General features: G+C 50.6%; 2 protein-coding genes across 2 annotated transcripts in view; both read right to left on the bottom strand.

The window, feature by feature from the left end:
• Positions 1-533: 533 nt before the first annotated feature.
• On the bottom strand, positions 534-8,754 carry NCF1 (neutrophil cytosolic factor 1). Its single transcript, XM_027749953.2, has 11 exons — positions 8,603-8,754; positions 8,059-8,139; positions 7,641-7,716; positions 6,281-6,446; positions 6,086-6,141; positions 5,659-5,781; positions 5,156-5,263; positions 4,288-4,405; positions 3,579-3,683; positions 1,912-2,054; positions 534-998 (listed from the first exon to the last, which is right to left on the bottom strand). Exons 1-11 carry the CDS (start codon positions 8,672-8,674, stop codon positions 880-882), a joined length of 1,167 nt encoding a protein of 388 aa, XP_027605754.2. The 5' UTR covers positions 8,675-8,754; the 3' UTR covers positions 534-879.
• Positions 8,755-10,985: 2,231 nt separating this feature from the next.
• Positions 10,986-13,609, bottom strand: part of GTF2I (general transcription factor IIi) — a 104,082-nt gene continuing 101,458 nt past the window's right edge. The window contains exon 45 of the mRNA XM_027749926.2: positions 10,986-13,469. The gene's annotated coding sequence lies outside the window, so the exon portion shown is untranslated. The remainder of the gene's footprint in view (positions 13,470-13,609) is intronic.

Genomic DNA, 13,609 nt, shown 5'->3' with positions numbered 1-13,609 from the left:
CTTCTGAGGGTGTGTCTCAGAGCCCAGACCCAAATGTAAACCTGAACCTACACCCAAACCCAGTTCTAAATCGAAACATACCCCCAGACCTAAATCCGCACCCTAGTATGTATTAGACCCAGCCCAGACCCAAACCAAGATCAAAACCCAAACTCAGGCCCAAATCTACATGTAGACCCAGACCTCACCCCAAATCTAAACCCAGACCCAGACCAACCCCGTCTTCTGGTGTGGTGATGGCAGGGCTGGCTCTGGTGGCACCCAAAACCAGCCGTCACACCACACTCCCTCTGAGAAGCAGCCCCATCCTCACATCCTAGCCCTCGCTTTCCACTTCAGGGAGCAAAGTAGCCGCCTTCCAGGAGGAAGCTGCCGTCCTTTCATCCCCCCAACTAAATTTCCTCCCTGCCAGCATCTTTTGCAAGAGACTCTTGCCCAATATCCCCCAGGGAGAACACCTTTTCTGTCACGATACCCACTCTGCTCCTCAGGGTCTGCCTGATTCACTGTCTAGGTGGACACTGAGATGTCTATCAAGTGTCTCTCCTTTATTGATGAAAACCACAAAATCATTCAAAACACAAAGAGGTGATAAAAGGGGATCTAGAGATGAGGGGTCCTGGTGGCTGTGAGGTCTCAGCCCCTTGGAGCTGGTGGAGCAGGGCCGGTCCCTCCTCACAATGCCACCAGGACACCTTGGGCTGGCCATGATGGAGGATGAGGGCGGGCACAGGTCTGTGCCGATTTGCCCAGCAGTCCCCTGTGGCCTGTGGTGGCTGCCAGAACCACATGGATCCCTGGTCTGGCTCCAAGCCCTGGCTGTGCAGGGGCTGGAGGAGATGAAGCAGTGGGTGTCTGGTGTGGGGGCTCAGAGGATCCTCACAGGATCTTCCTCCGGGTCCTCTCAGTGCAGCGGTTCAAGATGAGATCTTTGCTGGGACGAGGAGGAACAGCAGGTTGAGCCTTGGCCTTGTTGTCCTGTGGCTCATTTTTCTCAACTGCGAGCAAAGCAGATGTACAGATGGGTCAAAGTGCTCCACCACCCACTACCCTCATGAATGTTCAGCAGCTTCCTATGTGATGGCCACCAAAGCTTCTGCCTCTCCTTCCTGTTGCCTGTAACGGTCTTCATGTAGGTGAGGGTGGTGGGATGAGCCCACCTGTGCCCAGTTGGAAACTCTTCTCAGGGGAATCCCAGCTTTAGGTCTGCACAAGGAGCTGCTCTCCCTTGGGAAGGTCATGGGTACTGCATGGGGACTGCCAGATCTAAAGGGTCTACCTCAATGGCAGCCATCTTTCTCATGGAGAGAGGCTTTTTACAAGGGGCTGGAGTGACAGGACAAGGAGGAATGGCTTCACAATGACAGAGGGAAGGGTTAGATTAAATATTAGGAAAAAAATCTTGCCTGTGAGGGGGGTAAGGCCCTGGCACAGGTTGCTCAGAGAAGCTATGGCTGTCCCATGCTTGAAAGTGTTCAAGGCCAGGTTGGATGGGTCTTGGAGCAACCTGGGCTAGTGGAAGGTGGGGTTGGAACGAGATAATCATTAAGGTCCCTTCCTACTGAAACCACTCTATGATTCCACGATTCCTTATGCAACACTTCCCTCTGGGGGCTCTGCTGACAGCTCATGTATGTGGCAATGGCAATGGTAATGGGGAGGTGAGGTGCACAGAGGAAAGCACAGGTCCCAAATGCGGGCTGACCTCCCTCCAGGTCCATATTCCACTCTATCTGACCTATAGCCAGGGGTAAGAAACCTCGCTGAAAGAAACACGTCCCTGCACACACTTTCCCCATAGGAAAAAGGCAGATGGGCAGGGGGTGACCTCAGTGTGCCATCCTGCTCCAGCTGCCAGCACTGGGGGTCACGGGCCATGCCTGCAGGATTCCAGTCTCGTTGAGAACTTACTGATGACATTGGCCTTGTTCTGGGAATTTCCCTGCATGTTCCACTGGCTCTGGATGTACTTCTTGCTGTTCCTCCTGTAAGTCTCCTGGCTGATCTGCTTCCGGCCCTGCTTATGGATGCTCTTCGCATTTCGGATGGTGGATCTGCAGGGAGTGAGAAACAAAACTTTCATTTTAATGCTGGCAGCTTTAAAATGGCACCACATGTTTCTTTCCCCGTGTCTCCTCCTCTGCTTCACCCAAACCCCAATTTCTGCTTTTGAGTTTTGCCTGGTGGATGCCAGCCCTCGAGGAGAGCCACGATGTACGATGTGTTCAGAGGTAGCTGGACGGTGCTTTAGAAGCAAACACTGAAGGGTGAACCCTGAGCCTGGAAGGTAACAATGGGGATGGTGAGGAAGATTGGGTGTAAGGCTGGGAGGATGAGATGGGCATGAGGTTTACCAAGAAAGCCCCGTAAGTGATCTATAGCTCTTTGATGAGTGGACATACAGCACCTCTTCTGGCTGCAACACTGCTGTAGGGCTTGGCGTGGCTCCCCAATGCCCAAGGATCAGATGCAGGGGAATGGAGCGTGGGGCATGTGTCAGCATGCACCTGGATGTGCAGGGTTGAACCCACAGCAGAGAAACTACTGAGAGAAGTTAAAGGCTGAGCAGCATGGTGCTACTACAGGAGAACACACAGCATCAGGACCACCCCCAGGCACACAGACGGAGGCCACTGCTTTGCCTCCACTACCACAGCAGCAGTGAGGTGGCTCCTGAACTCCACCTCGTGGCACCATCCTCCTGCTCTTCTTGAGCCAATGTGTCTGCCTACCTTCAGCCCCTTCCTGGTCTGAGAACGCATCCCATGTCATATCAAAGCTCTTACCCACAATGGCAGGTCACCACTTTTGCAACAGGGCTCAGCCTGGCTGCCAGCGCCAGCACTGCAGGGGCAGTGTCACCATGGTGGGGGGACAAGACACTCACCTTGGAACAGGCCACCTCACCTCCCCCAAGGGTATCAGCAAGCATCCCTGCACTCAAGTAGGTGGATCTGGACCACTTTACACTGTCCCACATCCAGTCCATGATCCATCAGAACTGGATTTGGAGAGATTTTTAGAGCAGGGTTTATGTGTTTTCTTGCAGGGAAGAAAAGACAGCTGCAAGCTCTGCCCTTCCTAGCCATTCTCTCCACACCAGAATTAATGAGTTATTATTGCTTTTTATCTTTTTAATCAAAATAAAATCCCTTCCATTAGCTCAAATCCTCCCATCAGATTAGGCCATTTGGCAGCTCCGTTTAGTCAAATCTCGCCTCTTAAAGATTCAGTGCATGCACTTGGGAAATAAGAAAATGGCCAGTTTGAAAATTAAAGGAGATTAGCCCAGAAAATAAACTTTGCAGAAGGACACGGAGAAATGCCCCTGGCTGGAGGACCTGTTGGAGTAAGGATCACGCAGCCTGGCACCAGCAATGCTAGGGTACTTGTGGGAGCTGGGGAGCACAAAGCTGGTTTTGCTGCAGCCTGCTCTGTCTGCTCTGCTCACATCGATCCAAGCAGTTCCTCATTGACAGGGCAAGCAGGTGACACCACAACCCACTGTCTGGTTTAATTTCATCTTGCTCAAGGAAGAGCTTTAGTCCAAGCCCCCTCCCACCCAGGGCTTCTCCTACCTCCGTGGAGGAGCACTCCGGTTCCTCAGTTCACTCTTCACAGGGTTTACCTCTCCAGCTTTCTGCAGGTACATGGAGGGGTAATAACCTGTGGTTTCATCCTTCCTGCAGTGCAACACAAAGCAACATCACTTGCAGTCGTGGCTCTGCAACTGCCTCCTCAGTCCGGGAGAGAGACTTGATGATCCTTGTGGGTGTCAAAGAATCCCAGGATGGTTTGGCTTGGAAGCGACCTTAAAGATCATCTTGTTCCAACTCCCTGCCATGGGCAGGGACACCTTCCATTAGAGCAGGTTGTTCCAAGCCCCATTCAACCTGGCCTTGAACACCTCCTGCTTAGGATATCCCATGATTCATGGTTCATGCCTGTCCCCTGCTGGTGTCCTGTGGGTTACCTTTCATGTTCCTTGCAGATGAGATGAAAGTTGAGATTTTGCAAAGCAAAATGTGCCAGACCAATTAGAGGCAAAATAACTAACAATTTTTTTTCCCATCTGCCTCCTTCTTGGATATTTCTGAAGTCCCCAACAGAGGGGACATTTAATATTTGGCAAAGAACAGACTCTGAGAAGCAGCCCTGCAAAAGGAAATGCTGGGCAGTGGCACCAAACAGCCCACGGCTTCCACAGCCGTGATGTGGAGAACCATGGGTGCATCCCTTCCCTCTGCCTGAATCCTGCTCACCTGACCTGTTCTTGGCATCTCTCACCTGATGACCCACCAGCCATCAAGGAGCTTGTGGATGACTTCGATTGTATCACCCTCCTTGAGGGTCAGCTCGTCCTCTTCCACAGCTGTGTAGCTTTTCTGGACCACATACGACTCACCTGCACACAAAATGGGGATGGCAGATCATATGCTGCCCCCCCCCTCGGGACGGAGCTCAACGTCCCCAGTCACTGAGGAGAGAGGAGGCACCAGAACATTTACCATACATTTTAGGCAAGACCCGGGGTGCTTCAAGTTTGGATTCAGACTTTCCCCAGCCTTGTCACTGCCCATGGCTCATCCCAGCCCCTCCATCACCTCTCCAGAAGAAAGCTGCTGGGTGCAAGCAGTGGAAGCACAACTCTCTCTGCTGGAAAGTGTGTTCAGAATTCAGTTGATGAAATGAGGCAGAAGGAAGTGTTGTGGTAATAAAGCTGTTGCAGTGTTGTAAATCCCATGAAGCTGAAGCCTGGTGAGCAATCAGCACAAGTCTGTGGGATCCTCCCTCTGCTCCGTGCAATAAGGCCCCATTGTCATGGCAGGGTGACGTGGGGGGCACTGTGCTCCTCTGCTAACCCAGCACTTCAGTATTCACCCAGCCACCTCAGCACGGCCACTGGATCAAGATGAGCATCTGTGATCAGCCAAAACACATGTCTAATGCTGAGTTGCAGGTCATGGGAAGCTCCCAAGGTTGACATTGAGGCACCAAATCATGAGATTTATCCCTTCTGGTAGTTCCTACAGCAGCATCTCCCTGCCCAGTGATCCTGCTCAGTGCGGATTGCCCAGTCTTGCAGTGAGCCATCCCAGTGGGGAGCTGCACAGGCTGTGCACTGATGCATACCCTGGTCACCCCAGCATTTTACCTGCATAGTTGGGCTCCTGCTCTTCAGACTCATCAGGACCATCCATCGGCTCCAGATAGGCAGCAGGCACCCAGCCCCGTTTATTCTTCAACTGGCAAAACCACCAGCCTGCAAGGAAAGTAGCCATGGACATGAACAGAGAATACTGTTGGGGGCACCATGGGGACACTAGCACTGAGTCTGTCCTGGCTGGGGCAGGTGCAGACATCCACATGTCCTGGACTGAAGGGACAGTGCTGGGGCTGGTCTCTGTTGACATGGTGCAACCAGAGGGCTTGACCAGTTCATCATGTTCCTGCTGGGCAGGAAACCTCACAGGCTGAGGCACATCAGGAAGTTGCACCGTTTTCTAGAATTGCCCCTCACCCTTCAGCCTGTGCACTGTCATAACTAACTCACATGCTGTGTTTGGACTCAAGATGCAAGGGCAGTCCTCATCCCTGCTGAAATGGTGGCAGGGAGGGGGCTGGCCCTCGTGGCTCTTCCAAGGGATGGGCACATACCATTCTCGCTCTTCTCCACGACATCCACCATGTCCCCAGCTTTTAGAGCCATCTCGGACGTGGAGCTCTTCTCATAGTCAGCAATGGCTCGATAGGTTTGCAGGACGATGGGGCCTGTGATGTCTGCATGGGAGAAGTGAGAGATGTTCCCTCTCCCAGCACCCAGCAGAGAAACACCCTATTTCAGGCAGGCCAGAAGCAGCCCCAGGACAGCCCAAAGTGCCCTCCCAGCCTCTTCCTTCCCCAAAGCAGCTGGATCTCAGGACAGTGACTCATTCCCCCTGAGGCTTTGGCTTCCCCCCAGCTGAAGTTCTGGCACAAAGACCATGCTCTTGATGAGCATATCCGCTGTGGGATGGCAGCCCCTCTCCCAAATGGCCTTTGCTGCTACCAAGGCAGCTGCTTGCACCCCTCTGAGGCCTCTTACCAGTGAGGCTTTGCTTGGAATCCTTTGGCAGGAGGAAGACCTCAGGCTTCTTGATCCTAGACAGGTCAGAGCAAAGGCAGCTCAATGCCAACCACCCCTATCCATCAGCAGCTATGTCCTCCCTGTGGGCTACTGCCAGCACCCAAAGGCCAGGGACACAGGATTTCCCTCAAACTAGCAGGCGGCTGGACTCACTGGCTGTCCGTGACAGGGTTCATGTCATCATGACGGACCTTGAAGAAGCTGACCACATGCAGGCATCGAGAGATCTTGTGGGGCAGGTTGACCAGCGTGTAGCAGTACTCGGCCAGCGTGCCCTGCCTGTTCTCAGTCGAGCGCTGCCCATCAAACCACTTTGGGGCTGAGGGAGAGGGAAAAGGGCTCAGAAAAAGCAGACAGAGAGCCTTGTTTTTAATATGTTCCCAAGCAGGCTGCTCTGAATCATTAATTTTGCCCTGCAAACAAGTGGGTTTGGCCCCAGGGTGCTGCATGGTTCCATGGTGTCCACAATGTGAAGCTCTGGGGGAGCACAGCTCATGCAAGCTCAGAAAAGACCCTGTTTGACCCCATTTCAGCTTCAGGATAATTCCCACATGTGTGTTCAGACTAAGTCCAGCTGCTGGTCCACAAATACAGCAGCTGCATTGGGGCACCAAGAGGGGGAGCCTGTGACCAGAGGACACTTATGCTTATGCTTATCCCTCTGTCCCACTGGCCATGGTGCTCTTGACCCCAGAGCTCCAAAATGTCACTGGCAGCTCCAACCCCCAGCAATGCTGAACTGCATAACAGGGGGTGCATGTGTGTGGTTGGTGGCACCCCCATGCACCCCCCCCAGCAGTCTGACACCTGCCTAGTCCCCAGTGCTCTCAGTTCCCCAAGCGGAACAAGGACACTTTGAACAGTCTGAGCATGGTGGGGGCGGTGCATGGGAACAAGCCCAGCATGCCAGTGTTAGTCCAGCCCCAACGGAGCCGCCTCCCAAATGTGCCACCCTGCATAGTGCAGGCTTATTCCTCGTTGATAGGTGTCAACCACAATCTGTACTTCTTTCTCAGGCTCTCTCCTGCCTCCTTTAAAGCAGGAAATTAATTAAAAGGGGGAAGTTTGTTGACCTGCACCTTGCTTGGGGACAAAGCATCAGCTGCTTGGATCAGGAGTTCATTCCCTGTCATTGAAGAGATATTGCATCGCTTACAAAGTATCTGTGTTGCCATACGGGCATTAAACCAACCCCAGTGATGGTGTCACCAAAGGAGGGCTCAGCTCAGCTCAGCTCAGCTCAGCTCAGCTCAGCCTCTCCAAAGCCAGGGGTCACAGCTGATGCTTCAGGACATGCCCAGCCTTCAGAAAGGAGTCTGTGGGGCTGCTGAGTGGGGAGGAACTACTGCCACTGCTCAGATCTTTCCAGGGTTTAGATTTCAAGCTTGGTGGGCAGGAATGATCAGACCACGCACCTGCCTGGGAAGCAGCCAGAACAGCTTGACCCACCAGGGAATTTCCCAACCTGCTGCAATTTCTATTTCACCCTCCAGTCTTGGTGCTTGCCCCTCACCTGGCAAGTGTGGGATGATCCGGTTCTCTGTGTTGATGTCCCCGGATTCAATGGGGAACATCTCCTTCAGCGCTTTCTGCAGGTAGAGCCAGGCACGGCCGTGAGGATGGCACCAGGGGAACCCCCTTTAACACCCACCCTCCTGCCCACAGCTTGCCCCCCTTCTTGATGCTCGCCCTGCTGCCACTAGGATGTGCTGGCTGGATCCCACACTTCAGCACTGGGAGAAACCTGCCCAGGGACACAGATGACTCCCACCTCTAAAGGGGCAAAAGAGATTGAAGGACTGGACACAGAAGCTTCTTTGGAGCCAGGTTTGCTTTGGGGCAATTTCAGATGGAATTCACCCTCCTCTTTTCCCCGCCTTGAGCCCTGGTGTGCTGGGCCAGGGGACAGTGCCTGTCCTGCAAGGACTCACGTGGAACTCGTATATCTCAGTAAAGCGGCGGTAGACGACCTTTTCGGATAGGTCATTCCACTTCACCAGGAACATGTAGACCTGAAGGGCAAAGCAGAGGTTGAAGCTCTGCAGGTGAGTGGGACCCCACACTGCGCTGTGCCTGGGGAGCCCCACAGATGTTCCAGTTTCAGATAAACTGCGTGTTTTCCTTCCACCACCCCATGCAAATAGCTCTGCCTTGTCATCGAGCAAGCTGGGCACTAAGGAACTCAGCATGGATGGAGAGGGGACAGAAACATGCGGATGGGTGGCAGTCAAAGAGGAAAAAGTGCTTTCAAAGCCTGTGAAGTAACCAACAGCTTGCAAAGGAGGTGCCCAAAATCTTGTGTGTTTAGGACATTTTAGTCTCTGATTGCCTCCAGCCCATGCCATCATCCATGACCCCTCCAAAAAGGATGTTCTTAGGCCCTTGGTCACATTTATCTCAGGAAATTTGCTGGGCAGGCTTTTTACCCCGCCCAGTCCTCGCTCTTCACTTGCTGGAAGGTTGCTGTGTACTCACATAGTGCTGGCTGGGGAAAAACCTTTTCTCGTAGCCCAGCAGCTCGATGTGCCGGATGAAGGCGTCCCCCATTGCTGCTCCTGCCCGCGGCGTCCTGCTCCGGACCCTGCTTCTGCCTCTCCGAGTGTCTGGACACCCTCTCCTTTCCTCTCCTCCCCTGCCCTCTGCCCTCACACAGCTCTGCTTCGCCGTTAAAGCGCTGGGGAAGTGGAACTTGGGCTGCAGTCGCACCCGTAATCGTTTACCCACTGTGGTTTGTACTGAGTCGGTGCTTCCCATGGTGAGTTCCCAGCCCAGCCCCTCCGGTGGCTCCAGGGAGAGGGAGGAGGCGGGGTGGGAGGCCTCGGGGTATCCTGGAAGCACCTCTGGAATCAGAGGACAGTGAAGGGCAAGGGCCAGGCTGGCTGCCCTGATATCCAAGTGACCCTCTGACTGCTGATGCTGCCCTGTGATGGCACAGGGTGCTGCAGCAGAGGGTCAAGGACAGACAGGTGCCTTGGCAATGGCAGCCAGAGGAGCCTTTTTGATCTCTAGCAGAGGTGGAAGGGCTGAACGAAGCGTGTTAAAGCACTCCCTGAGCCCAGGGATGGCAGCACCATTCTCTATAGGGCAGGTAGGGGAGCTGGGACAGAGCCCAGGCAGGATGGGGCAGCTACGGGCTGTGTGCAAGAGTTCCTGCCCTTGCATCACCATTTCCTTTCAGTTACCTGCAGCTTCCTCAAAATCTGCCACCGAAAGGCTGCCTTGAGCAGCCCTCGAGGACCTGAGCCAGTCTCAGCCCTGCTCACCTCCTTACCTGAGCATAAGGCCAAACAGAAGGGGACCCCAGGCATAGGGAAATGCCAGGGTGGGCTGGAGACAGACCCCTAACTCCCACTGGGAGAGCAGGAGGGTCCCTTGCTAAGACACTCTGATATGCCAGCACATAATCTGCATCTACCTCCTCCTTCTCCCTCCCCAGCCCTGAGCAGAAAGACCTGAATGGATGTGAGATCTGCATGGATCAATCCTACACTGCTTGCAGGCAAAAGTGCACCCAGGATTAGAACGGGTGCCAGTGTAAGGCAGTCCCCTGACAGAGGCAGGACCTGCTCTTCACAGGATGCTCAGAGGAGCCCAACTCCAGCCAGCCGTGAGCCCTCGGCCCCATCCCTGACTCCCAGTGCTCCATCTCCTGCGAGAGCCCATGCCTGGGTGCAGCTCTTGTCCCTGGCAGGCCAGCACGTTACCGTGAGCTAAGCATCAAGCAAACCCAGCCCCACTCTCAGCCGGGAGCAGAGATGTTTTGGGCAATGATGCAGCACCGCTGTTGCCCAATCCTGGCAGGCAACAGCCCCAAACCATGGTGGAGCTGACAGGGGCTCTCCTCACTGACCAGCCCTGCCACTGGCAAGCCCTGCCACAGGATCAGCCCGGTGCCCTTATTAGCTGTAAAGACAAAAGCTTGCTCTGTCTGCATTAAAAACATCAAATACTAACCATAACTTCCCCCTGGCCCTTGGGTGTGGTGCTTTGCATCTGTGGAGTTCAGAAACATGGTTATTTACATTTGGCTTCTTATTATTTTAACGTGGGGACTTCCCTGTATGCAAGGCAAAATCATACAACCACAGATATTAAAAAAGGCCCCTCCAGGGCTGTTTGGATTCTGCTCTGTTAGTCACCAGATAGCTGCTGCTTATGGAGAACACCACAAACTGTCATGAAAGCTTATTTCTAAATTTAAAACTCTGTTACAGACAGTACATTACTGGAAACCACGCAATTCACGTTTCTTCCTGTTTCATCATTCCTTATCTTGTGATGTGAGAAATGAAAACAGAGATTGTAAATGCCAGTGATGGGCTAGTTCACAGGAAGACACCGCCTGTAACTCAGTGTTCAAAATGTAATTTTTTATTTTTGGTAGTTTAAATTTCAGCTTAATTCAATACAGAGCCAAGGGAGGCCTTGCTTATGTCACTGATGGCAGACAGCTGTTACACAATCACAGAAACGAGAGCCTGCCCTCTTCCTTGACAGTGGGTCTCTGACAGGACAGATACAGAAAGAAACAAAGGAGAAAAGGTTCAAGTTTTGTACGTGGAAAACTTTAATTCCCAAAGGAAAAACACTGGCCAGCAGCTGCACCACAGAGGTGCTGGACTTAAACTGGTTGTTACGCCGTGAGAAAAGCCAGGGTGCCGTAACCAAGAAATGCCCAGTTTCGCCATGGACATCCTGGATGCTGCACTACTTGGATCCAAAATTCCCATTTAACAGAAAGGAGCCAGCCCACTGCACAGGACAGGCTTTTAAAGTTCAGTAAAACATAGGGAATAAATACTTATCTCCTTCTTTGTCAACACAAACCTTTCATGCTGGAACAAAAACTAGTCAGAGGTCTGGTAAGTGGTTGCAATTTTATTTATTTGTTTGTTTATTAGTACAACCAGGGCTTTTTAGGGCATTATCACTCAACACCTAAAGAGTGACATATCTCATGTGTTTGAAAATGAGTGAGATTTTCACAGTCAACATCTTAAAAGTCTGCTGTTAGGATTAGAGGTAGGTAATTTCTTAATATAAAATTGATATTTGGAAGGTATACATATTGGTGCAATTATTTTGTCAGTCTCATTTACCTCTACCGGATATAACTCAAAATGTCTGAGACCAAAATGAGCCTTCAGTGTTGAGTGCCAACACACCCATCAGCATTACTGCACGCCCAACAGCAGGCCACACATGATGCACACCACCACTCCATCTCCCAGCATCACATAAGGACTCTAGTCCTTCCAGTAAAACCACTGCATCCCCTTTCACTTAATTTTTTTTTCAGGTCCTGCATACAAAGTTGTAGGAGGACCACTCTGCTATTATGCACTTGACAAGGCAATATCCTGGAATTATTTATTTTCCCGGTTCCTTTGCTGTGATACCTTGCCCTCATTTTGAGTAAACACTTAAAACTCCATCAGCAATAGACAGCCTTGCTCCACAGGCAGCTGTGTAAAACGTGCCTCCTAAAGAGGGCTATGTGTGAAAAAGGGATGGACTGTCCTTCTGCTTTTTCAGAAGGGGAAGTCAAGCCAGCTGAAACCCAGAGAAAGCTGCATTAGCTCATTTCCTCGTTCTGAACATGTCCAGCAGCAAGTGCGAAACTTGATCCTGACCTATTGCTGCAGGTTCATTAACTGAGCCTGTGAGTCATCAGCAGGCAAATGTGTTAGTGGTTATAATGTGGAGAGTACCCATAGGCTGGGTTAGCAGACAAGGTGCACCAACGGGCTCGTTCCATGGGGCTGGGAGGGGCTGTCTGCTGAGGCAGGAAGGCAGCTCGGCACTAGTCACCACCAGCTGGAGAGCAGGAAGGTCGGACAGGATGTGTGTTTTCAAAATGCCTCAGCACAAAGCCAACCTTGCCCCTTGCTGACATCACCAGCACAAGGTCCCAGAATTGAGTGGGAGCACCTAGATCTGCATGGAGCAATTGTGAAAACACAAGCATGTGCTGCTCTGAATTTATCTGCTGCATTTCAGAGTGCTTCCAGGGAATAGACACTCTACTCAAATGAATTTAAGGCTTCAGAATTTTCCTTGAAGATACAACCACCTCACCCACCCAGAGCTGGATTTCTATCTCAAAGGCATGACAGGACCTTACCTCTTTGCTGGAAGGAAGTAACTGTGCTGCAGCATGTTCTACCTGCCTGCAGAATTATTGCTAGGACTTGTTGTGAAATACATAAATGTATACTGCATGGACAGTCATGAAAACCATCAGGAAAGTCTTTATTTCTTCATCAGGGAATAAAGTTTACCATTTGTGCATAAAATGCAGTCATCCTAAGCTCATTCCAGTAAAAGAGAAACCTTTAGAATACCTTGCATCTTTAGAGATTATCATACACCCAGAACTGTACATGTCTTATGGCTTGTGAAACTTTAAAAAAAAAAAAAAAGTACATTAGTCTCTTACACGATGTGGGGTGTAACCAGGACTACAGGGGACTTCAACTGATTGTTGTAGTCACGGAATCACAGAATATCCTGAGCTTTTGACATAGTAGGACTTAGAGCAGCTTGTAGCATGTTTCCATAACTAGTTCTAGATGAACAGAAAGGCATCCCCACAGCCTTCAGAAAAGCTCTCACACAGATCCACAGGACTATTGCCTACAGTAGGACTGCAAGACCAAACCCATCATATATAAACTTGTGATTGATAAAACATGCACTTACTACTTTGAATTAATGGAAGAAACTATAATAAGGTTTAACACTGAAATACTGACCATTTCACAGTCCATCTCATTAATGAGTACTAATCATCAAATGAACCAGTTTATCTTTTATTTAGGAAAAACATATAAATTGTGACAGGTATGACAGGAAAAATTAGTTCAAATATGCAGATACTATTGTCCAATCAACCATTAAAATAGTAACTGAAAATGAATGATTTTTTTTTTTCTTCCAAAGTAAAAAAAGTGAACTCTTTACAGAAATTTTTCCTCATTAAAAAAGCTGAGATGCATTCAGGTATGGTGAAATTTAGCTGTATTGGGAAATGTAGACAGCCTCAGCTAAGTCCATAATCATTTTAATCCCTATCATCTCCCCAGCATTGCTGCATCGTATTTAGTCCTTAAAATATATTCCAAAGTACAACCAGCCATTCCAAATCTACAGTCATTTTTTGCTTTAAGTCAATTCGCAGAACTGCTGAAAAAGTACACATTTATATTTAAAAATACAAAAGGGTTTGTATAGAAGGTATTTCTCTTATACAAAAGGGTTTGAACTGAAGATACTTTTCTTACACAGTTATATTACACAGCTCTAGACAGGCCCAGCAGGCTCTTCTCAGAACAGGATGCTTCTGACAAGGTAAGAAAAGTTACAAAAGTGAGTTAGTTTCATTGCAGCTTTGGATCTTATTACAACTATGAGCAGTTTGTGTTGCATTGTCCAGTACTTTAGGCCTAGATTCCGCAAGCACGCAGAAGCTGAGTATTGCTC

This window comes from Pipra filicauda, unplaced genomic scaffold (assembly GCF_003945595.2).
Source record: "Pipra filicauda isolate LSUMZ 115617 unplaced genomic scaffold, ASM394559v2 scaffold16_size7369187_pilon, whole genome shotgun sequence".
Taxonomy (NCBI): domain Eukaryota; kingdom Metazoa; phylum Chordata; class Aves; order Passeriformes; family Pipridae; genus Pipra; species Pipra filicauda.
Note: the sequence above shows the minus strand (reverse complement) of the source record. Positions and strands in the feature narration are given on the sequence as shown.